The sequence below is a fragment of the Narcine bancroftii genome, chromosome 3 (assembly GCF_036971445.1).
Source record: "Narcine bancroftii isolate sNarBan1 chromosome 3, sNarBan1.hap1, whole genome shotgun sequence".
Taxonomy (NCBI): domain Eukaryota; kingdom Metazoa; phylum Chordata; class Chondrichthyes; order Torpediniformes; family Narcinidae; genus Narcine; species Narcine bancroftii.
The window spans coordinates 177640216-177665309 of NC_091471.1; the positions used below are offsets into that span (position 1 = coordinate 177640216).

At 39.8% G+C, this 25094-nt stretch overlaps 1 protein-coding gene across 1 annotated transcript in view; it reads right to left on the reverse strand.

The window, feature by feature from the left end:
* LOC138757891 (serine/threonine-protein phosphatase 2A 55 kDa regulatory subunit B gamma isoform) overlaps positions 1 to 20165 on the reverse strand; it is a 351812-nt gene extending 331647 nt beyond the window's left edge. Inside the window, exons 1-2 of the mRNA XM_069925969.1 lie at positions 20030 to 20165; positions 19832 to 19909 (exon numbers count right to left, since the gene is read on the reverse strand). Of these exons, the coding sequence (XP_069782070.1) occupies positions 19832 to 19909; positions 20030 to 20036 (85 nt within the window). The 5' untranslated portion in view covers positions 20037 to 20165. The remainder of the gene's footprint in view (positions 1 to 19831; positions 19910 to 20029) is intronic.
* Between the last annotated feature and the right edge of the window lie 4929 nt (positions 20166 to 25094).

Sequence of the window (25094 nt, forward strand, 5' to 3'; positions counted from 1 at the left end):
TTTCCCCTGCAACCGTGTCTGCCTGTCCCGCATCGGTCTTGTCAGCCACAAACGAGCCTGCAGCTGACGTGGACATTTACCCCCTCCATAAATCTTCGTCCGCGAAGCCAAGCCAAAGAAGAGGAAGAATGAACATATAGCCTCGGCAATTGCTTCATACGAAATAGGTTGATTTAATTTACTTTGGTCATCAGCAGATAATACAGGAATATTTAATTAATCTAAAAAATGTTCATTACACTATTATTCTTAGAAGAGTCAAAGCTATACAATTCAGAATAAAATTTCCTAAAGGTATAATTAATTTCTAAATGATCAGTTGTCATAACACATTAGCTTTAGGAATTTCTTTGATTTGTTGTTTGGCTTCTAAAGCTTTTAATTGATTTGCTAATAGTTTGCCTATTTTATCTCAATGAATATAGAATATACTTTTAAAAGTTAAATCATCAGCTTTTAAAAGTTGACTTTCAATTTGATACATTAGAAAAAGCTCATTTCAATTTACTTTCAACATACCATTTATATAAAGCACGGTCTGAAGTCAGACCATACATTTGATCTAATTGTTTCAGTTGATTAGTGTCACATTTGTGGCCCGAAATGTGAAGTTAATAAAACATTAAACACAAGTTTATCAGGTAAACTTCTTAGTGTCTTTTATTCTCCCGTTTCCTTTGTTCTCTTGCTTGTGTTCTTATCTCTCTCTCATACCACGTGACTTCCGGTATATCTCATACATATTCATTATCATGACATCCCTCCTTTAATCAGAAATAAACTTTACCTTCACTTATCAATATCCCTCGGAAACATTGAAACATCGTAACTAATGGTAATACGATAACTCTACTACATAAAATTTACTTCCTACAGCACTCATACATGCACTTTATGATATAAGATTAAATACTGTCCCAAAGTTCTTATTAAAACTATGGCACAAAGTCTTCGTATCATTTGGGCGGTTTCCGGTTTCGTTTCGGCCTGCCTGCGATATTGTCGTTGCTTCTCGGTTGTTCACTCTCGGCGTCGGAAATACTGCTCGCCATGGCTTCTGGTGTTTCTGGCGCTCTAGTCACTTCATCAGGAGTGCCGGTAACTGCCTCTGGAACATCATCAGGTCTCTCAGTTTCAACAACTCGTATTGGCCTTTCAACCTCTTCACTCGATGTATCTCTGGACTGGTACCTTTTAACATCTGAGACATTTCTCTTATACAGGACTCCAGTCGGAGACTTGACTGTCACCATACTGCCACTTCTGGATACGACAGTACAGGGTTGATGGTAATAAGGTGTGTCTAGCTTACCACCAGTTTCATGCCTCACTAGAACATTATCTCCTGGCATGATGTCTGAGTACTTGGCTCCACGTTTCGAATCTGTGTACAGCTTTGCTGCACCTTTCTTTTCAGCATCGTGGTCCCTCATCTCCTGGTCATCTCGGATTTCCTTTATTTCTGGCATTTTTGTGTGGATTTTTCTCCCAAAAAATGCTTCTGCAAGACTTTTTCCAGTGGTTGCATGAGTCGTTGCTCGATAGACAGCCACATAAGATAGCAATGCTTCTCGCCAATTTTGTCCTTCTGCGTGTGCAATCCTCAATCGTTTTTCAATAGACTGATTTTGTCTCTCTACTTCTCCATTGGCTTGTGGCCATTTCGGAGTTACTTTATGATGGTGGATACCTGTGGTCCTCATGTATTCCGCAAATGTCTCTGAAATGAATCGTGGACCATTGTCAGAGTATAATGTAACAGGTAATCCATATCTTGCAAATATCTCTGCTAACGCTTGTATTGTTTTTTCAGTGGTTGTGGACTTTTACACCATGTAGTCATAGTATCTGCTGTAGTAATCTATCACTACCATAATTGATTCACCCGTCGGTAAAGGTCCAAGAAAATCAACAGCTACGTCGATCCATGGTCCTGTCGGAAGTTGCGTACTCCGGATCAGTTCTGGTGGATTACTCCTACTTGTGATTTGACATCCGTGACAAGTTTCAACAAATTTCTCTGCGTCTTTAGCACAACTTGACCACCATACCTTGGTCCTGAGGTTTTGCTTGGTACCAACAATACCTAGGTGTCCTTCATGCGCTAAGGATACGATCTTCGGTCTCAATCTTTGCGGAATCACCAATCTGCAACCTCTTAATACACACTGTTCGATGCAACAAAGTTCGTCTCTAATGGGAATGTAAGCCTTGTGAGTACACTTGTCCCATTGTCCACTCTGTATGCATTCTCTTACTTCCATGAGTTCTGGATCATGTTCATATTCTCTCTCGACTTCCTTCGTAGTCACAGCTTTCGGTGTCGACTGAATAGCTATGAAGCGTACAAAGCTCTCTGTTTCTGTTCCCAATTCTGACTTGGATTGTGGACCTCCATCCTTCACCAATCTGGACAGCGGATCTGCAATGTTTGCTTTCCCTGCTATGTGGATTACTTTATATTTGTAGGGTTGTAGTCTGAGTACCCATCTCTCTATTCTGGCATATGGTTTGGATCTAGGTGCATAGATCACCTCTAATGGCTTATGATCTGTGATGAGTTCAAATTCAATGCCGTATAAATATGCATGGAACCTCTCACAGGCCCATACAAGTCAGAGTGCTTCTTTCTCTGTCTGAGAGTATCTTCTTTCCACATCTGATAACGATCTGCTGGCATATCATGCATCATGCATCTGGACCAACACGGCTCCTAAACCAACTGGGCTGGCATCCGCTATGACTTTGGTTGATGCCGCCGGATCGTAATATCCAAGAGTTTTTGCATCTGTCAGGCTTTGCTTCAGCGCTGTGAACGCTTCCTTCTGCTCAGATCCAAAATGAAATGGTACACCTTTCCTGGTTAGTTTCCTTAGTGGTTCTGCCACTGTAGCGAAATTAGGAATGAACTTTGCACAAAAATTGACCAATCCCAGGAAACTCCTCACCTCTGTTGCGTTCTGAGGTGCACGTGCATCTGCAATAGCTTTCACCTTGGCCTCTGCGGGGTTTAGTCCTTCCTGTGTAAGTCTGTGTCCCATGAAGTTCATTTCTGACACACCGAACTGGCACTTGTTTCCATTCACGGTAAGGCCTGCCTCCTGTAGCCTAGATAGTACATGCCTCAACCGTTTGTCATGCTCTTCCTTCGTTGGTGCATGGACTATGATGTCGTCAGAAATGTTGGCAACTCCAGGAATGCCTTGAATCACTCGATGGATTTCATATTGGTAGATCTCCGAAGCTGCTTTAATTCCAAATGATAGTCTCTCGTAACGATACAATCCACAGTGAGTCACAAATGTAGTTACATCTCGGGAACCTGGATCCAGCTCTAATTGATGATAGCCCCATTTCAGATCAATTTTTGAGAATATCTTGCTGGTAGTTACTTCTTGAAGTATTTGGTATAGGGTGTCGTTCTCTAATTATAGCTTCATTGGCCATTCTCATGTCAACATATAGTCTTATGTCACCCTTTGGTTTGGGCACAATCACTACTGGGCTGACCCATTGTGTCGAATGTTCCACCGGTTCAATAATGTCTTGTTCTATCAATTCTTTAATTTTGGCTTCGACTTTCAAACTAAGTCCAAACTGAGTTCGGCGCATTGGTTGTGCCTTGGGTTTGACCGTTTCATCTACCGCTAGCTTCAATTGTCGACCTTTCGGCTTTCCTACTCCTTGGAAGACTGCGGGGAATTCTTGCTTCATATCCTCATATGACTGAATTGAATTGACACAAGCTCCAATATGAAGTATTGCCAGGTCTTGCGCTGTGCTTCTACTCAGCAATGGTTCTCCCCTCTCTTCTATGACCATAAACTCTGCTTCGGTGTACTTATCTCCAGCTTCAACAGTTGCAGTAAAACATCCAATGGTCTGCAATGGCTTGGTTGCTGTGTATGGATACAGTTTCTTGGAACACTTCTTTGAGGTACAGATGATCTTTTTCCTTTTCAACTTCTCCCATAAATGTCGATCAATCACATTACTGTCACTGCCTGAGTCTACAATGACCTGAACTGTCACTCCACCAATGATCACTGGGACTTTCTCATGATTTCAACGTAAATTCGTAACAACTCTGTTCCTCCTGGGTATCATCATCATCACCGTCTATCTGGCGAATGGTATCTTTCTTTCCAGGATACTTTCCTTTCCCCCAGGCTTTGCCTTTGGAAGTTGTACTCTTCCTCTTCTGGTCTGCATTGGACTTGCTTTTGCACTTCTTTGCAAAGTGGTCCTTACCTCCACACTTTCTGCAAACTTTGCCTTTGGCCGGGCAATATGGGTCTTTTCCAAAGTGACCTCGGTTTCCACATCGATAACACTCCACGTCCTGTGTCGATGTATATCTTGGCTGATTATGGCGATGTGAGAGCCTCTTAATTTTGCTGGTTTGAGTTGTCTTTCAGGGTCATGGTATGAAATTGCCCTTCAACAGCCTCTAATGCAGCAGCAATGGTTAAAGCATCGGTGAGTTCCAACTCACTCCCTCTTTCCAGTAGACGTCTTCTGAGTTTATCTGATCTGCAGTGCTGTACGACTTGATCCAATAATTGGTTGTCCAAATCAGCTGGCATGTAATTGCATCCAACAGCTAGCTGGCGTAGTCTCGTCACGTACTGAGCAATTGTCTGGCCATCTTCTTGTCTCGTTCTCCGAAACAAATGGCGTTGAAATGTAGCATTCGGTGTCACTACATAGTGTGCATTTAATGCATCTACCGCTTTCTGGTACTCATCCTTTCTTCCAGTATTCAAAAGTGTCTTAAACGTTTCCCGAACTGAGGGTCCTGCAGTGAAAAGAAGTAACGCCCTCCTCTGCGCTTTTTGTTCAACTGTACCAGTATCTAGAAATAGGCCACGACTATCGGCGTAGGATTCAAATTCTTCCAGCCATGCCTTCCACTTCACACTTACAGTGCTTGCATCACCAGTCGGGTCAAAATGAGCAATTCCACTATGTGTTAGAAAGTCACCGTCTGCCCCAGCCATGAGGAAATATTCCAGCCCCAAAAGTACCGAGTCACAGAGAAAATTCTTATCACCTTGAAGTTGTCTGTAAACCTCTGTAATCTTGTTTAGTCTTTAATTTTCTTCAAGCTTATCCCATCCTCGTCGCCAATGTCACATTTGTGGCCCGAAATGTGAAGTTAATAAAACATTAAATACAAGTTTATCAGGTAAACTTCTTAGTGTCTTTTATTCTCCCGTTTCCTTTGTTCTCTTGCTTGTGTTCTTATCTCTCTCTCATACCACGTGACTTCCGGTATATCTCATACATATTTATTATCATGACAATTAGCTCAATCAGTTTTCTCTTGGTGAACCTTTTTCCTAATGCTTGCAGTATGAGAGATTATTTGTCCCCTCACAAGAGCCTTAAAAGTATCCCAAACAACAATACTGGAAGCCTCTTCCAGTGTTTTTCCAAAATAAAGAGTACTTTGTTCCTCAAAGAATTTTAAAAATTCCTTATCAGATAGCAGGGTTGAAGTTAAATCTTAATGTTTATTTATTTGAGGGAAGACCATGAAAGTTTAAAGATAGTAACACAGGAATATGGCCGGAAGTGACCATTTTTGTATTCACAACAACAAATTAATGGGATCATTTGACTATCAATAAATGATAGTAAGATGAACTCAAATAAATATTCCCCATCTTCTAGATAATAAAATAAACACCAGACATGAATAATATCACATTTTCATTTAAAAAATTGAATGAAAAAATCCAATTTATTCAAAGTGACTGGCTTAGGATACGATCGATCTAAAACTGGGTCTAGTCAACAGTTAAAGTCTCTCCCCATCACTAATGAATAAAGACTCATCAGGCAAAAGTGAAAAAGAAGTTCAAAAAATTCAGGGTCATAAACATTAGCAAATTCCACTATTATACAATTTCCCTGTCACAATAATAAAGTGATAATTTGTGCCCGAGACAACGTTGAACAAAAGGAATTGTATGGTCTATTTTTTTTTTAAATCATCGATACTCCTTAGGATTTGGCCTGAAATTATGAGTGAAAATGAGTCCATTCCATCTTCTAAAACATTTTATCACTTACAAAACTATAATTGGGACCTTTTTAAAAAAGCAAAATGCAAATTTTGTTTTACAGGATGATTCAACCCTTTGACATTATTACTAAGTAACTGAATTATTTGATCCATTTTAATGCTTTAAAGAATAAGAATCTAACAAAGTGTGAACTTATATCAAACAAACTAATCAAGCATCAAAAGTGAAGTAACTGAAAACCAGTGTAATTATACCAAGCCAAAACAACTTCAAAATATTAACACCCTTCCCTCCACTCAAACCAGAAAGCCAACCAAAAGACAGACCAACACACAGCTAACTAAAGGCCTTCTTGTAGAGGGAAAAACAAAAAGGTGAAGGTAAAGACATCGCTGTACTTATCTCAATAACAAGTCCATAGGCAGATGGACTGCTAGAATACATTCCAGCTTCCATCCACCTAGGGGGGTACACTTAAAGGTGGAGTGTCATCACTCCACCTCCTCCATGAGGATCCAAGTGTAAATTTTAAAGCACAGATACAGGGCAACAGCACCACCATTTGTCTCTCAAGTATTTTGTTCTTTTGGGTGGGAGGGAATGTCTATTAATTTTTCCACTTGCTGGTGTGCATGTTTGCACCCATCACGGTAGTGCCACTTGCCCCCGCCTCCCTCAGCTCTGGAAGACAGCTCTCGACGCTGCTCTCCATAAAGGAAATGCCAGATCAGCATTCTCAACTGTCAGCATAAAAGGTAAATTCACCTTTTTTTCCCTTGAGCTGGTTTTAATATAGGGTGGCACCATAAAAAGGCCTTAAATTAACCATACCACAACATTTGTCGGAAAAACTCCAACATTATAATGAAATCTTGAAGGTGCTCCAAGCACGACAGAAAGCTCGTGCAGTTAATGCCAAGAACAGAAGTTGACGTAGCTATTCTGTTTCCATAATAAAATACATTGTCAATTAAGAGAAAAAAATCCTTGAAGTTGCTGTAAAGAGAACGCTAATATTAAAATATTAATTCAAATAGTTAATTCAGAATCAAAAAGCTTAACATTTTATAAGCTAAATGATTTAAATATCAAAAGCAAACTGATCAAAATGTATAAACATTAAGGAATTAACTCATGTAAACCTTCATGTATTAATTAAAAATTAAAATTTTCAAGTAGTAAATCAGCTACATAGAATGAGATAAACAGTTACTCAAAAGAAGAAAAAGTGGATGGCAGTAATTCTTCCAAGAATGTCTGGGCTCCTTCAACAGTAAGAAACCTCTTAGAATTTTCCTTCAGTGTGATATGAAGGTGCGCTGAAAAAAGCAGAGCAGGCTTTAAACAATTATTGTAGCATTCTGACAATCTTTTTGTATTTAACACGTTCACTCATAACCTCAGATGAGTAGTCTTCAAGACTCCAATCTTCTGACCTTTGTAATCAATTCTTCCTTTGTGACAAGCTTCATATAGTAAAAGCTCCTTAGTTTGAACTTCATGAAAGCAGACTATAACTGAACAAGGCCTCTAAATGGGAGCTGGTTTCGGAATCAACAATTTATGTGTACGATCAATCGCAGGGAGAGTCGGCAGAACTGCAGATCCAAACAATTCAGCCAGAAAACTTGCAAAAAGTTTAGTAGGCTGGCCACCCTCTGTTGACTCTTCTAAGCCGAGAATTAACAAGTTATTACTTCTGCTTCTGTTTTCAAAATTAATGGAAAAATTAACGCAGAGATTATTTGTCTTTGATACAAGTTTTTACAGGGCTTTTGCATAGCATCCATTCTTCCATCCAAAGCATTTGTGAGTTCTTCATTGTCTTGAATGCACTTACATTCTCCCAAGTTCTTGAATATACTTCTCAGATTCTTCTAAGTTTCACATCCATCTGCTTAAATTTAATTCTGAATTGTAATTCATCAGAGGATTCTTTTTTTATGTTGTGAAAGTAAATCCATGATTGACCCCAAAGAAACAGGAACAAACTTATTTTCTCATAGATTTACTCCTGTAGCCATATTAGACACAGTTACAGTCATTAACCCATTTAAATATAGCTATGTGGAGTTTAAGAATAAGGATTTAAAAAGGTTGGAAACAACACTATAAATTGAAGCAACTTCAAAGAGCTGCTACTCCATCAACAGCCAGCAAGAAGCCCAATACTATTCATAAATTTGTTATCATTCTAAGTCCCATTTCATGATCATTTTCAAACACTTTGACTCTGTTTTCATGAAGATAAAAAAAGAATTGTATCTGCTCATCCTTTATATCAAATCTTTATTGGAAACTTGTCAATCATCAGATTTTCTTTGTAAAGAAGACACCCAATCCTGCAAGAATATGCCATTTTTAACCTAACCAATGTTTTAATCACCTCTTGATGAATACCACTTTACAAATAGGCATCTGAAGGATTTCTGCTTATGAATTACCTTGGTGATAGCATTTCCAAGCACCATCATTATGCTTTAGTAAAGCATCTTTGTTTATCAAATAAGGTTACAATTGATTTTACAGTATTAGTGTGCTACATTTTCAGGAAGTTGCATTTGGCCATTTGATCCTGATATTGTTTCATTTTTTCCAAAATACTTTGAATTATTTAGAACAAACAATTCATAGCAGCTCCTCAAATCTCTCATTGCAATATTGCAGCACAGTTCCAACAAACTTTCAGCTGGAGTGAGGCTACTCTAAAATGATTGTAAATCTATTCTCTTATCTTCACTCCACAATCTAGAATACGAACTTATTTTTCACCCCCAATAGAATTGCTGGAGAATAGGTGAATGCACAGAGGTCATTGGACTTATGAGGCTCCTATAGCTCAGTGGTTAGAGCTCTGGTCTTGTAAACCAGGAGTTGTGAGTTTGTTCCTTGCTGGGGCTTCATTTCTATGAAAAGTGGCAACTCTTTGCCTTCCTTTCGGCAGACAAAGTTAAAGAATTTCATGTATGTAACATTCTATTACGTGACAATAATGGGACCTTTACTAAAGACTAGCATGCCCTTTCCTACACAACACCAGATGCAGATAGATAATACACACAAGTTTTCCCAGAATCTTGTCATGGATATCTCCCAGATCTCTTGGCAAAGACATTGATGAATAAACCAGTACAGATATTAGTCGTTTGGGGAAAAGGACACTGACACAACCTCACTCTTGGCCTAAACCTCATGATCTACTGGACAGCAGTGATACCTGCCCTCCTGCATGCATATTCATAAGCAGTGCATCACCAAAAGCAGACACCTCAAGCCTCTGGTCACCAATCTAAAGTTAATAAACAGGATAAATAATGTAGCATGTTCTCATTAGCCAAAACAATCAGAAGCTCCATGTACATCTCAGTCCACAACCGCCATCGGTATTGGAGCACCACAGGGCTGCATTCTTAGCCTGCTGCTTAATTCACAATACATCTATGACGGTATGACAACAACACCATCTACAAATTTGCTGACAATACCACAGTAGAGAGTTGAAAAAAAATCCCTCCCCCCTCCCCACCCCAATCAATGTGATCCACTGGGATTGTTGTCTGAAGAGGGTGCACAAAATTGTGGTGGACCCCTCCCACCCCACACAACATCTTTCAGCTGCTCCCATCGGGAAAGAGGTACAGGAGTATCAGAGCCAGTACTACCAGGCCGAGGAACAGCTTCTTCCCACGGGCAGTGAGAATGCTGAACGACCAAAGGACCTGCTCACACTAACCCTCCGAGACTCTCAGCATACAAGAGAGAGATTGAAAACTTGGTTGAGTGGTGTACTAACAACAACCTCACAATCAAGGTCACAAAAACCAAGAGCTGATTATGGACTTCAGGAATGGAAAATTAGAAGTGTACGATACAGTAATCATTGGGGAAATAAGAGGCAAAGAAAATTTAAGTTTTTGGGAGTTTCCATCTCAGAGGACCTTTCCTGGACCCAACACATTAATGGCATCATGAAGAAAGCATGTCAGCATCTTTACTTTCTCAGGAGTTCAGAGGTTTGACATATCAGAAACCCTGACAAATTTCTACAGATGTGTGGCAGAAAGCGTGCTGACTGGCTGCATCATTGTCTGGTATGGGAACACCAGTAGCCTCAAGCACAAAGCCCTGCAAAAGGTGGTGGACACAGCCCAGGACATCACAGGCAAAACCTTCCCTACTATTGAGTGTGTCTACAGGAACCCTGCCGTCAGAGAGCAGCAGCGAGCATCAAGGATACATATCACCCAGCACACGCTCTGTTCTTGCTGCTGCCATCAGGAAAGAGGTACAGGTGCCACAAGACTCACACCACCAGGTTCAAGAACAGCTGCTACCCCTCTACTATCAGACTCCTCAACAAACTCATCCAAGGACTCTTACTTTTACACATTATTAACTTTTTTCTCCCTGCATTGCTCAATTTATTTATATTTCTGTATTTGTTTAAATGTGTATATTGAGTACAGTTTTTTTTGGACTACCTTTAGGTGGTAATTTGGCCTCACCCGCAAGAAAAAAGGATCAGGTTTGTATGTTATGCATGTACTCTGACAAAATAAATCTGAAGTCAGCACTCATGGGCAGGCCAATACAAAATTCCTGAAAGCAGATTCCCATCATGGCAAGAGAGAACCAGGATAGCAGAGGAAAAGCTTCAATCAAGTGTTCAAGCCTCCTTGGAAAGAAAAAGGCAACACTCACACTAACTTGAGGATCTCTGGCCAGCGTCTGACCAAAAATCGAACCAAGGCATTTGATGGAATCTCCTTAATGGTCTTCGAAACCTGGAAAAAGAGGTGGAAGGAGCTGTGGTGCAGGTAATAGAGATTTTTCCCTCTGTTCCAGTTTAATTCAGACCTCCAGTGCCAAGTGCAGAGTTTGCAAACTAAAAAGTTTTAAAGCTTCAGTGTTTAAAAAGCAATATACAAAATTGTGTTGAATAATACTATTAGTGCAACACTATTACAGCGTCAGCGACTGGAGTTCATTCCAACACTGTCTCTAAGGAGTTTGTGCATTCTCCCCATGTGTTTGGTTTACCCTCTGGGTGCTCCAGGGCTGTCAGTCAATGGTGGAATTGACTTGTGGGCTGAAATAAACCCCACTTCGACTCTATCATTATTTGTATTACAAAAAAAAACCAAGACATTAACAACAAAATATAGTTATTGTGGGGGTGTAGTGACAGCAGAAGCCAAATACTGTTAACAGGCTCTAAAATGCAGGTTTTCAGTGAACAAACTACAAATATTTACCCAAACCCATGGTGGCAAAAAGCAGCAAGAACTGAAAAAAAACTCAACATGGCAAGCGAATTCAAAAATTGTGGACTTCACCTTGCTTCGAGTCAAGATATTTGTGGTTGTTCCTCTACAGGTAACTGCCAGCTTAATAGCAAGCTGAAGTTTTAGGATATTTGCAGTTGAAACTGCAACACAAACTGGTCTCAAGGTTGAATTACACAGCACTCAAGAGCCCATTTGTGAACCATCCTTACCACAGATCCAATGAAATTACTGTTTCATTTCTCCCCAAAACATTGCAGACCTGCTGAGCATTTCCAGATTTTATCTGTACATTGTTTCCTCCATTGTGTTGCATATGCACTTTGCAGATCATTCTCTTTTACATGGTGAATAATCTTGAAATAGTAGCATTAAATAGTATGAATTGTCAGTTCAAACACAATTTCTGTCAAATCCACATGATCAAATCTGGCCAAATTCAAGTTAATCTTGTTTTTAATCATTGATTTAAGAAAAGCTTTGCAACAAATGGCCCATCTTAATGAGATTTTACACTTGCAACATTTGGGTCTTTGACAAGATGGTGACCAAATCAGGATCATCACCCATTTAAAATAAATTGGACAACCAATATTTTTTGAAAAAGAAAAGTTGCCCAGTCAGTCATTACACACCCTCTGCATGGCAGAAAGACCAGTGATATTCTTCCTTGATGAAGGTTTATGGAATGGGGAAAAAGATGCAGGTTTATGGAATGCGGACAAAGATGCAAATTAGTTTATCTACTGCTCCTCCCCAACTGCATCATCCTGCAGTTAGCTTAATGCATTGCCCACAAACAAAATATATTCTACTCCCCTTCTTCCCCCCCCCCCCCCCCGAACATTTAGTGAAGCATTTATGGTTCAAACATGAAAAACAATCCCTACTGGAGCTGTAAGAGATGAGCAGACAAAAAAATTACATTAAATGTGACACATACACAAACCTCTCAAAGACTATAAATAGACAAACAGAAATTACTGCAGTTCCACTCCAATTGTATCAAGCCACCCTATTTGTTGCAATCATACTGTAGTCAACAATTAAGTTGAATCCATTACACATTGTTAATGGAGAATAATCAAACATTCTATTAATGCTTATAAATATTTTAAATTTAGACATACAGCACAGTAAAGGCTCATGCCCATGCTGTCCAAATCACCAAATGACCTCCAAATCTAGTATCTTATTGGAGTACATACATCAACAACGCAAGATTAGGTGGGAGTGTTTGGATGTCATACTCATTGCTGGGAAGGAAGGCATCTGTAAAAACCACGCCATTTAATGGGCATATAAATCAATTGTCAACTCTTAACATCAGACTAGGTCTGTGAAGTTTAAAATTCAGAGGTTTAGCATTAAAAAGTACAGGCAATTTCTTTTTTTAAAAACAGACTTTTTTTGATTACCAGTGACAGCTAGAATATCTTGCAAGCACATCTGTACATGATGAAAGAGCAGTTAATGCACTAAAGACTATGAGCACAAGACAACATTAAGAACATAATCCAGGGAAGTACATTTGTATATTGATCACCAGAGAAATGTTATATTTAAAGAGCTATAACATTTGTGCTGAGGATTCAGAGAAAGAAGGGAATGCAACTCAAGAGTTCATTATCTCCATTACATTCACAGGCTATGTACAGTCCATCTCCATCTGTGCGCACAGAAGAACATTTTGATGCTTGGATAGTTGGCAATTAACTCTGGTTACAACAGCATCCATGGACATTAGTCAGTTTGAAGAACAAATATGGTTTCTAAAAAAGTGACCAGCTCGAAAAAGATAATTGAGGAAATAAATATCATTGTCTTTGCCCTTCCTTCAAGAAGGCAGGAACTCGTGGGTTTTTCATCTCCTTGTATTTCTTCCATCTTTCAGCAAGATCATTGTTGCATTGAAGCATTCCTCCCCTCCCCCCCCCCCCCACCCAATATCAGATTCCACAGCTCACAAAAATCTCACCATCAACATCTTGAATGGATGCCAGCTCCAAACCTCTACAGTCTTTTTGCATACCAAATTTCATCAAAATATACCAGCTTTCATTTGAGATAATTTGGGTCCAAATTTCATATTACCTGAACAAAGTAATTTGGAAGAAATAATCAAAGATATAAATATTAAAAAGTTTATTTCAATTATGTGTACAATTTTACAAAAAGGAATGTAAAAACCAGGAGTTCAAAAGTCAAGACAAAGGTGGGAGAAAGATTTAAAAAGATATTCAAGAGGAAACCTGGTTAGAATGTTGTCAGGATAGTATGACTAATACAATTAATGTCCCATACAGAATGGTACAATATAATTTTATTAAAATATCAACTATATCCTACTCCACAGAAATTAAATGGATTAAATTCTAATTTTTCTAATAAAGAAATAGGTACTTTTTTTCCCCCACATTCTACGTTGGAATGTTCAAAATTAAGATCCTTTTGGATAGAATTGGTTTATTTTTGGAAAGAGTTAAAAAAGTTAAGTTTCCTCATGATCCAAATTTTGTTTTTTTTTTAAATATAAATATAAACTTGGAAATATTTTTGACACAAAATTGAAATTAAATAACTATCAAAAAGAATTTATTAAAATAGCCTTAGCACTAGCTAGAAAACGTATGGCAGTAACTTGGAAGTTAGATGCGTATTTGGGAATGAGTAGATGACATACAGAAATAGGTAGTTTTATACCACTTAAAAAGATTACATAATTTACGTAATAAATTTAAGATTTTTCCAAAAGATTTGGAAACCACAATTTTCAAATTGGAGGAATTAGCTTGTAATCGGCCAACCTCAATCTTCCGACTCCTAAAATTAAGATATGCTGGATTTTATTTGATAGTTTTAGTAAGTTTTTAAACTTAAATAATATCCAGATGTTCCTTTTTTCCTATATAATCGGGTTGTTGGTTGGGTGGGTAGGGGAAAGAAGGATGGAGTGGAAATAATTTTTTTTTCCAAAGAAAAAACCACTATGTATTAACTTTTAATGTTTTTGAACATGAAAAATTATGTACAAATTTCAATGCATATGTGAATAAATTTTTCAGGAAAAAAATCAGCTTCCAGATGAACTAATCACTTTGTACAAGTCCAGAACTTTATTTTGAGATGCATGTGCTGGAGAAACCTAGGTCACGTGCCCTCCTGAGGTCCTCTAGCACTTCAGCATCACAGTGTTTGCACATTCCTATTTAACTTTATTTTGAGATGATTACTTGATGCAAGCCTTGGCATTAACATCTTGATTGCAGTGACATCAATACCTTACCTCACTGACAAAAGGCAAAGGAGGAAAAACCCAACACCCAACCCCAACCAACCAATTTTCCCTTGCAACCGCTGCAATCGTGTCTGCCTGTCCCGCATCGGACTTGTCAGCCACAAACGAGCCTGCAGCTGACGTGGACTTTTTACCCCCTCCATAAATCTTCGTCCGCGAAGCCAAGCCAAAGATTGGTCAAGAAGCTACAAACTCTAGGCCTCTGTACCTCACTCTGTAACTGGATCCTTGACTTTCCTCATTGGAAGACCACAGTCAGTACAAATTAGAAACAACATCTCCTCCTCACAGGCTCACCCCAAGGATGCACCCACTGCTGCACTCATTGTACACCTACAAATGTGTGACAAGGCACAATTCCAATGCTATCTTCAAGCTTACAATGACACCACAGTTGTCAGCAGAATCACAAACTGCAATGAGGTAGTGTGCAGGAGGGAGATAGATCAGTTCCTTGAATGGTGTAACAACAACAACCTTGTGCTCAATGTCAGCAAAACCAAGGAGAGGATTGTGGACTTCAGGAGGAAGTCAGGGGAGCACAACCCAGTCCTCATCAAGGGTTCAGTAATGGAGAGGGTCAAGAACTTCAAATTCATGGGTGTCAACATCTGAGGATCTGTCCTGGAGCCTCTACGGTGATGCAATCAAAGGCAGCTTGCCAATGGCTATACTTTGAGGTGCCTGAGGTTTGGTATGTCACCGAAGACTTTCGTAAATGTCTACAGGTGTACCGTGGAGAGCATTCTGGGTGGTTGCATCACTGCCTGGTATGGAGGCACCAACTCTCAGGACAAGAATAAACTTCAGAGGGTTGTTAATTCAGCCTGCAAAAGAAAAAAAAAATCACAGGCAACAAACTTCACTCCATCGAGGATATCTACACAAGGTGGGTGTCTTAAAAAAGCAGTCTCTATCCTCAAAGACCCCCACCACCCAGGCCATGCCTTCTTCACTCTGTTGCCATTGGAGGGGAAAGGGGTACAGGAGCCGAAAGATGAGCACTTAGCAGCACAAGGACAGCTTCTTCCCCACTGCCATCAGATTCCTGAATAATCAATGAACTAAAGACACGGCCTTACCTTTCGTGCATTATTATAGTTATTATATTTTTATAGTAATGTTGCAAGATGATTATATGTACGTTTACACTACGATGCAGCCCAAAAACACTAAATTTCATGACAATAAATTCTGATTTTGATAATAATCTGAACACATAATTGGTCCATGCAAAGTAAGCTCAAGTCAAGTCCATAAGATTAAAGAGCAATGATAATTGGCCATTTATCCAATCACGCTGCTTTGCAATGATGATGCATCTTTCTTTCAACCTCGTTCTCCTGCCTTCCCCATAACCTTCAATACCCTTACTAATCAACAACTGCTTTAAATATACCTAATGACTTGGCCTGCACAACTGTTTGGGGCAACAAATTCACTACTTTCTGACTGAAGAAATTTCTCAGATGGCTTTTTATTCTGACTCTCCCTCAACTAGAAGCATCTTCTCAACATGCAATCAAAATATATCCCTTTCATTCTCAGTATTATTTGAGGAGACCCCTCCTCCTCTTCCCCCCCCCCCCCATCCTTCTAGGATGGTGATTCTATGGTGGTGGTGTTTGCATTCCATGGAGGTAGATCAAGCAATCTGGACTCAAGCTTTTTGTAATCATGAATTGTAAAATTCTCAGTGCTTGACAAGGTTTAAAAAAGAGGGATAACATCTCCCCTCCCTGGGGTCCCCAGTACCAAGGGACAAATAGCAAGAGTTATCAATTCAAATGTGAAGAAGTTGCTTCACCCAGATGGCACAGAATCTTCAGAATTCTCTATCCAAGGGGGATTAGAGGATCACTTGCTACATGTATTCAATGTAGACATTTAAATACCTGTATTTAAGAAATCAAGGAATTATGAGGTTGGGACAGTAAAGAATACTCAAGCAAATAAACGGTATAGCAGACATGAAGGATTAAATGATCAATTCTTAAATCAACAATATGGCAGATGATGGAAAGCTGAAATAAAAACAAAACATTCAAAACATTGAGCAAATCATGTTGATCAAGTGAATTAACATTTCAGGCTGATGGCCCTTCATTAGAACTGGGAAAGAGAATTAAAAGTTGATTTTAAATTGCAGATGCCAAAGGGAATATCAGAGAAACTGCAGTGACAAGCTGTTGGAGCTCTTGGACATCAAGCCCTTCAGTTCAACAATTGCCTTTCAGCTCTACAACAGACTCTACTCTTGAAATGAACCATCAAATAATTCCTCACTTCTCTCTTTATGCTTTGTCCAAGTTTATCCATTCCTTGTAACACACTCCTACTTCTTCAATCCCATTGAAGTTATATCTATCCAACATCCTCTGGAGCACGAAGCTTGCTGATATTTTGAACCATTCCTTTTTTCCCCCCAAAGCTATCACCTTCTTCTTAAAAAGCATACCCGACACCCACATCCTTGCAACAAACAGTCCATCTGCTAACCTCCTCCTTCTCTCTTCAGCCCTTGAACATTTAATTGATTTCCCAATTCATGTTCATCTTTCTTGCAGTATACATGAACCACTTCATTTTTACCACAATGCAAAATTTAAATAGCTATTATAAATGATATCTTCTTTAGCATCTTAAATGAGCTCCTGCCCTCAAGTCCATTTGTGCCCATCTCAATAAAAACAGCCATCGTCAATCCCACTTCAGCTTTTACTGATCATCTCATTCAAGATTTTATTTTTTTTTTAATTCACAATTCATCTGTGCAATGTGCTTTTCCTGGCCTCCTCTATCTTAAAGCTTTTATGAAGCCAATCTCATGTGTTGCTACATCCAAACATGTGCATTTACTGGTCAAGAGCAACTCCACATATACCAATGTGATGTCTATTATATTACCACAACATTCTACTCAAATTCCTTTATTTATAAAACAGTACAGCAACTGGCTTATAAGGTCTCTACCAATGTAATGCCAATTAAACTAAATTTCATCGGTCTACATACAGTCTCTACCCCTCCATTCCTTCTGAATCTGGCCTCTTGGCTCTCTGCCATTGGGATTCATATCTCCAACGATCTGGACCTCTGGGGCAGCATTCCTCGAGATTTCAAATTTGTTTTTATTAAAAGCAACACATTTGGCATCAAAATACTTGAATTTCTGAGACCAAGCTTCCATTTCTCATCCATTAAAGTGTTCCATATGACTTCAATGTTATTCATATTGTAAATTCAATTATCCTTTCACAAATCAAGGAGGCAACATTTTGAATTATTAACAAACAAATGTAAAATTCTTTAGATTACATGCAGCATTAAATTGGAGTTTATAGCATTTATCGATGAGATAAATTGTTGGTTAATAACTGTATAAGCCAAGATTTAAATCTATATCCTACATGTTAAAAATGTGCATTTTTTAATACATCTTTTCAATAAACCTATAAAATCATAGGCTGCTCCATTCTTCAATTGCCCAAAATCAGCAATGCCCGAGGAGTACATTCAAGTGGCAGAAGCCTGAGCTTGCCAAACAAGCAGCTTTACGGATGCGGAAAGCTTCAGAACACACAAGATAAGAGCAGGGAAAACCAAAAGGTGGCAAGTTTAAGCCATTGATGGGAGGTTTGAGGCAAAGCAACAGGAAGACAATTTTTATTTAAAAATCAAATCTAATCAAATAATACAGGCATTTCCAATGAATGAGGCTTCGAAAAGCACAAATCCCATTTTAATGGGTTTATGAGAAAAACAGTTTAAAAAATATCAAGTTTCACCATTCAATGTGGTTGAATAGTACTTGGTTGACTCACCTGACCTGAAACAATTTGAATGATGAATTTTCACACCCATCTTTACCAAAGATATTGAACACATTTGAATTTCTGGGTGCCCACCACTCAGGTTTTGAGAACCTGATACGGTAGAGTTAATTGCCTGATTGAATTAGAAGACACAGAAAACAGCAAACTATTGACACACCTTGTCTTTCCTTCCACTCCCCCCCCCTTGTCTTTCCTTCCACTCCCCCCCCCTTGTCTTTCCTTCCACTCCCCCCCCCTTGTCTTTCCTTCCACTCCCCCCCCCTTGTCTTTCCTTCCACTCCCCCCCCTTGTCTTTCCTTCCACTCCCCCCCCCTTGTCTTTCCTTCCACTCCCCCCCCCTTGTCTTTCCTTCCACTCCCCCCCCCTTGTCTTTCCTTCCACTCCCCCCCCTTGTCTTTCCTTCCACTCCCCCCCCCTTGTCTTTCCTTCCACTCCCCCCCCCTTGTCTTTCCTTCCACTCCCCCCCCCTTGTCTTTCCTTCCACTCCCCCCCCCTTGTCTTTCCTTCCACTCCCCCCCCCTTGTCTTTCCTTCCACTCCCCCCCCTTGTCTTTCCTTCCACTCCCCCCCTTGTCTTTCCTTCCACTCCCCCCCCTTGTCTTTCCTTCCACTCCCCCCCCTTGTCTTTCCTTCCACTCCCCCCCCCTTGTCTTTCCTTCCACTCCCCCCCTTGTCTTTCCTTCCACTCCCCCCCCTTGTCTTTCCTTCCACTCCCCCCCCTTGTCTTTCCTTCCACTCCCCCCCCCTTGTCTTTCCTTCCACTCCCCCCCCCTTGTCTTTCCTTCCACTCCCCCCCCCTTGTCTTTCCTTCCACTCCCCCCCCTTGTCTTTCCTTCCACTCTCCCCCCTTGTCTTTCCTTCCACTCCCCCCCTTGTCTTTCCTTCCACTCCCCCCCCCTGTCTTTCCTTCCACTCCCCCCCCTGTCTTTCCTTCCACTCCCCCCCCTGTCTTTCCTTCCACTCCCCCCCTGTCTTTCCTTCCACTCCCCCCCCCTGTCTTTCCTTCCACTCCCCCCCCCCCTGTCTTTCCTTCCACTCCCCCCCCCCCCCCACTTTCCATAAACAAACTGAAAGAATACATGTTCTTCAGCACCGAGTCCATCCAACAAAATCCTTGGGGGTTATTTACAGAGAGACAAATGCCAGTCCAAACATATCAAATTGATATTTAAGCACTTACATTCCATTTCACGAGTCAATTGATTTAAGCGTCCGCACACGCGTATTCTCAGCTGCACATTTGAAATGCAGGAGAGAAATAAATGTACAAGACACCAAATGTGTGGAAAGACTGCAGAACCTGAAATTCAACAGGGCTGGGTATGTTTACAACACATACTATTCGCACCATACAACGGAGGATGACAAATTCACATCCTACCTTCAGATATATCAAGGTCCGAGGTACCTTTCACTTGGGTAAAGCACCACTGAACATCGTTCCCATCGCCTCCGACTCCTACAGAGACAAAATCACCAACAGGGCATCAATTCAACGTGTATTTCGGGTGGCCGGAGTGACCAACTCCCCTCACGTCACGCTCATCCACCCCGTGTGTAGCCTGGGGCGACTGCTTACTTCTCATGGCTGCGATTTCGCCCTGCGGTGCCCACACCGAAGACGAGAGCCAACACTCGGTCACACCCCACAGCGACCCTCCTTAATCATCTGTTGGCTGATCGACTTGTCTCAGCCATGAATGGAGCTCTCCTGATTGACACCAATGGCAGCCAATCGCACCGGGGCGAACGAGGCGCTGCCCCACTCAGGAGCTTCCATGGACCCAATCAGAAAACACGAAGCAGGTAACGATTCGTCAGGCTCGGAGTCGAGAATTTGTCAATGTTACCAGATTGAAAGTGCATTGCGACCGAAAGGGTGCGGTGGTTGTCATCGTCTTCAAAATATCAATGAAGGTACGTTGGCTGGTCGCAGTCTCTCAAGAACTTGACTAGAAGGAGAAAAGTTGAGTTGCAGAACACCTGTTGGATCCCAAAAAAAACCCCGTGATCTTTCCTGGAATATTCGCCGTTCCACTGCGAACCTGTGTCTGTTTCCGCGGCAGTTCCTGCGATGATACTCACGTACTTCGAGCCCAGTGTTTTGGGAGACCCAGGCTCCTTGGCTAGATGGTTTGGGAGGTGGTCTCAGCCGAATCTCTGCTCCATCCCAGCAGTTCAATTGATCCACACGGACTGAAAACAGTGGGATGTTTGGAAGGTCATGACCATGGAAACTGGGGAGATAACAACCCAAGAAGAAATAAGTCCTCGTCCTTGTGCTATCTGGTGAATTTCCCATGCCTTAAGAAAATACTGCAGATGGCAGTAAATCTAAAGTGATATTCAACATGTTATGATGAAAATACACTCTCGTCTCCATCAAAATAAACTGAGGGAACTCGACAAGTTGAGCAGTGGGAGAAGGCGAGTCTGTGACGAGGCGAACAGTGCAACATCTCTTGCCACAGATGCAGTCTCACCTGCTGATTTTTTTTAAATCTCTCCACCGTGATGAATGGAGAGAGCTGATCGCCCACACCAAACGGCAAGGCACCTGAGCCAACGATGGTTTTTTTTCAAACAGAGAGGTCATTTCCAAAAGCCATGCCATTCGTTTTTGAAGCATTTCGGGAGGCACTGAGATGGCAGACTGTAGTTCGTTTCTGATACAATGACTTTCTAGACTAGACAATGACACAGTCCCTTCATTTGCTGCCTGCAGTAAATCATTCGTTGTGTCCAGCTGCACCCCAGTTGGTGAGATTTTTAATTCTGAGCCAGAAGGTTCTGGGTTTGATTTCCAGTCGAAAGGTTTGAGCCAAAAAAAACATTGGTTGGGACTGCAATGCAGCTCTGTGAAAATACCAAGCTTGTGAAGGTGCTATGTTTCACCCTGTCTGTTCTTTTATACGGACATAAAATATATCAATGCATTCCTTTGAAGAAGAGTAGGGGTTATACGGATGGCCTGCTTTAAATTCGTCCAAAATATGTCCATTTAAAACAGATCATCTTGTTAAATCATAGACTTGATGTTGAGAGCTAACTCCATGCAAATTTTCAGCCCTGCATTACCAAACACCGTAGTTACAGTTCATTATAATTTTGTTGTCAGTATGGTTTTATAGGTTTAGTGAAAAGATGTATAAAAATGCACATTTTTAAGGTGAAGGAGATAGATTTAAATCTTAGCTTACACAGTGATGAACCAACAATTGCTTACTGCAGAATACCTTATCAAAATATTACAATCACTTTGAAAACTTCCTTTGAACGCAGGCGTTATTGATCTAATTATTTGACCCATGAATGGGCTATGTTTGAAACCTGAGATGAACATATATTTTTCACATTTATGGAATGTTGACATTTTCTATCTACTTATTTAGCCTTCACAATTTAAAAAAAATGTTCATGTTGTCTTCAGGATATATGAAAATGTTAGAACCAATGTTGCATCCAACTTTAGCCACAAGGTTATTTACCTTTTATTAACAATGTCTGATATCATACTATCTGGAAACATGACCATCTGGTCTCTGTTACACCATATTCCCAATCCAATGGCAAAAATGCTGAAGCATCAAGGAGTAACTAAACACAGAAAGCCAAAAACTGGCATCTGGTACCACTGATCACTCTGGAAGTGAGTACTTTTATGAATAAGTGGAGTCAAGGAAAATTTCTTTTTTTCCCCCATATTCTTCATGTGGAGGTGACTTCGCGACCCAATGGTTATTTGTGATCGTTTTTAAAATTTGGCTTACATTAGATTTTGATTGGTGTACACCCTACATACATTTAAATTCCTATCTCCTTTCTACTATTCATAATATATATTGTATATAAAATGTTTAGTCAGAATGAGTGAAGCAACATGTAATGAACATAATAGTAATGCCCACTGATTGAACACTAAAAATGACATTCGTTTGGAAACATTTAGGGATGTACTGAAATTGCAGACTGTATACATATTTCATTTCTGGGAACCTTATCACCGGTCATGTTACTTTTTGGGTTGTCACTTTATTTATTTTAGTGTTACTAATTCAGTTGACAAATCAATCCCTAATGAATAGCTTTGAAAGGCAGAAAAAGCGAGTTAGAACAGGGTTGCTACAAAAATATTATAAGATTTATATTTTACTTTTGAGAAAATTTAGCTTTTCAGAATATTAGAATTGAATCTCAATGTAAAGACCTATTATATTCATTCAGAACTCAACACAAGTTAGAACAATGTGAGTACAGCAGAAGAGATATAACACAGGTGTATTTTCAGAATAACTAAGGAATGATAATAAGGTACATGTTGGGATTTTATAAACTTATCAAATAATAATTAACTTTTTTCCACTATCAGATAGTTTTATAATAAGGCTAGTATTGTATTACTTTCTTTGGCAAAAATAATTAGAATTGTATAATTGTCACAATTAATGCAAATAAAGCAAATTCAAAGCATTGATTTGCTTCCATGAAAGCAAAGACTTCTTAACTGGTATTATCACAACCTTGGAACATTGCAAAGCATTTTAAAGGACCCTTTGAGGAGCAGGTCATCATTGTCTTTTGAGAAACACAATACAGTAAGTCCCCAGGTTAAGAACATCCAACTTACGGACAACTCATACTTGCAAACAGACTATACGTGGCTTTAGCGGTTCATTGGCTTAAGGAAGGAGAATGACGTCCACCATTTTAAGTCAGGTGTTGAGTGTTTAACTTTGTACGGCTTAAATTTTTCTCTTATTAACCATGCCTCCAAAGAGTAAGTCTGCTAAATAAGAACTGTATGTACCTATTCCAACTTACCTACAAATTCAACTTAAAGACAGATGTAGGAACAGATCTCATTCGCAACCTGGGGACTACCTGTACCCAATTTGCACACAACAGGTTTCACAAACAATAATAAGGCAAATAGTGTGGTAAACCATTATAATGTATAATTATCTGGTGTGACTGATTATGTTATATTTTATATTGTATATAGATATGCTTTTGAAAGATAAATTGTGGGGTTTTTAGTTAGGTCATATACAGATACAAACACTTCAAAACAGATCTCATTTAAAATGCTGGAGCTCTGCTCAAGCCAGATAGTCCAGGAGTAATTGATTATTGTTTTGGAAAGCAACAGATGAATGAACTCAGAAGATTGGGTCTGGTGCCACAGTCTGAGTGCAGTTTGCTGTTCTCAGAGGGGAGAATTTAAAGCCTATTGGTTTCTCCACAATCATCTCCTGAGTGAGAGAGAGAATTAAGTTCTCCAGTTCAGCAGCAGCAGCTGGGACTAGAACAGGACAAGCTTGCAAGCTTGTGGAAAAAACCTATTTTGAAGGTGGGTTGTAAGTTCTTAGTTAAGCCTGGTCAAAGCCCTTGTGGTCCATATAAGAGGAAATGGCTGGCTGTATAATGTTTCATTTGAAGTAAGGGAAACAGAAAAGAGGTTATCATCTGGAAAACCTTGATGAGGAAAATTTCTTCGGCTGATCGGAAGGAATCAGTTTGTGTCCAATGAGCAAAATATTTCTCTAAAAACAGACAAGAACCTTCCTGAGTTGTAACCATTTACCTTTCAAGCACCAAAGCCTGGTGAAGATTCATAAATGTTATAATTCTGTGCACAGTGTAAGAACTGCCTGATACCAATGAACTTGGAGGAGTGAGAAGTGATATTGGACTGTGAATCAAAGAACTTTTCTGAACTTCACACACACACACACATTACATACACATGCGCTTTGAGTTAGAAGAAGGTAAAGTTAGGCAAAGTAAGTTAATAGTGATAAGTTAAAGTTTGATCCTGTTTTCATGTTTAAAGATGATTAAAAACAACTTTTGTTTAAGTAACCATTTGTCTTGGCGAATTTCTATTGCTCCTGGGTTTTAGGGTCATCTGGGCCCATGACATTAGTAAAGCATACCTATTGGCTGGTTGTACCTCTGGACCCTCCCCACAGGCTCTTGTATAAAGATGACGGTTCCATAGCCCCCTGCAACTCAGTCCAGGATAACAGAACAGTAAGGAATATGCTATGTTCTTGAGAATTTAAAGCCTATTGGTTTCTCCACTGCTAGAGAGTTGTCAATTCTGAGAAGGGTGCACTTTGGTCAAGCCAAAACTTGTTGGTCTTCCAGTGTAAGTAGATGTCTGTAATATAATGGTGCATTTCAAGGTGTAGTATTGTGTTGAGAAGTGCACTGAAGCTCTGCACATCTACCACAAAAATTTTGAAGGAAAGGAGTAAAACTAGTGTTCTGCCACTGAGGGGCTGAGTCCTATGTAACAGATTCTAATACAGTGGGTGTATTGGTTGAAGAGGAAATAGGAGCAGCATTGATGCTTTATTGGTGTATGTATTTATTTGACAGCAGAATGAATGCGATGAAAGATGTGCACTATGGTAATTATATTCAGAGTAGATATTTTCTGATGAGTGTATATTTTTGAAATAAAAAGATGCTCAACATTTTCAGGAGAGCTGTTTGAAGAGGAAACATGAGTGATGTGGCATTGTAAGAGAACATATTGAATTGATGGTACAATTAATGTCGAAAAAATTGCGCATTTGTTTTGAATAAAATGCATCTTTGAATGTTGCAAGGGGCCCTCTAAACTGAGTCTGAAGGGC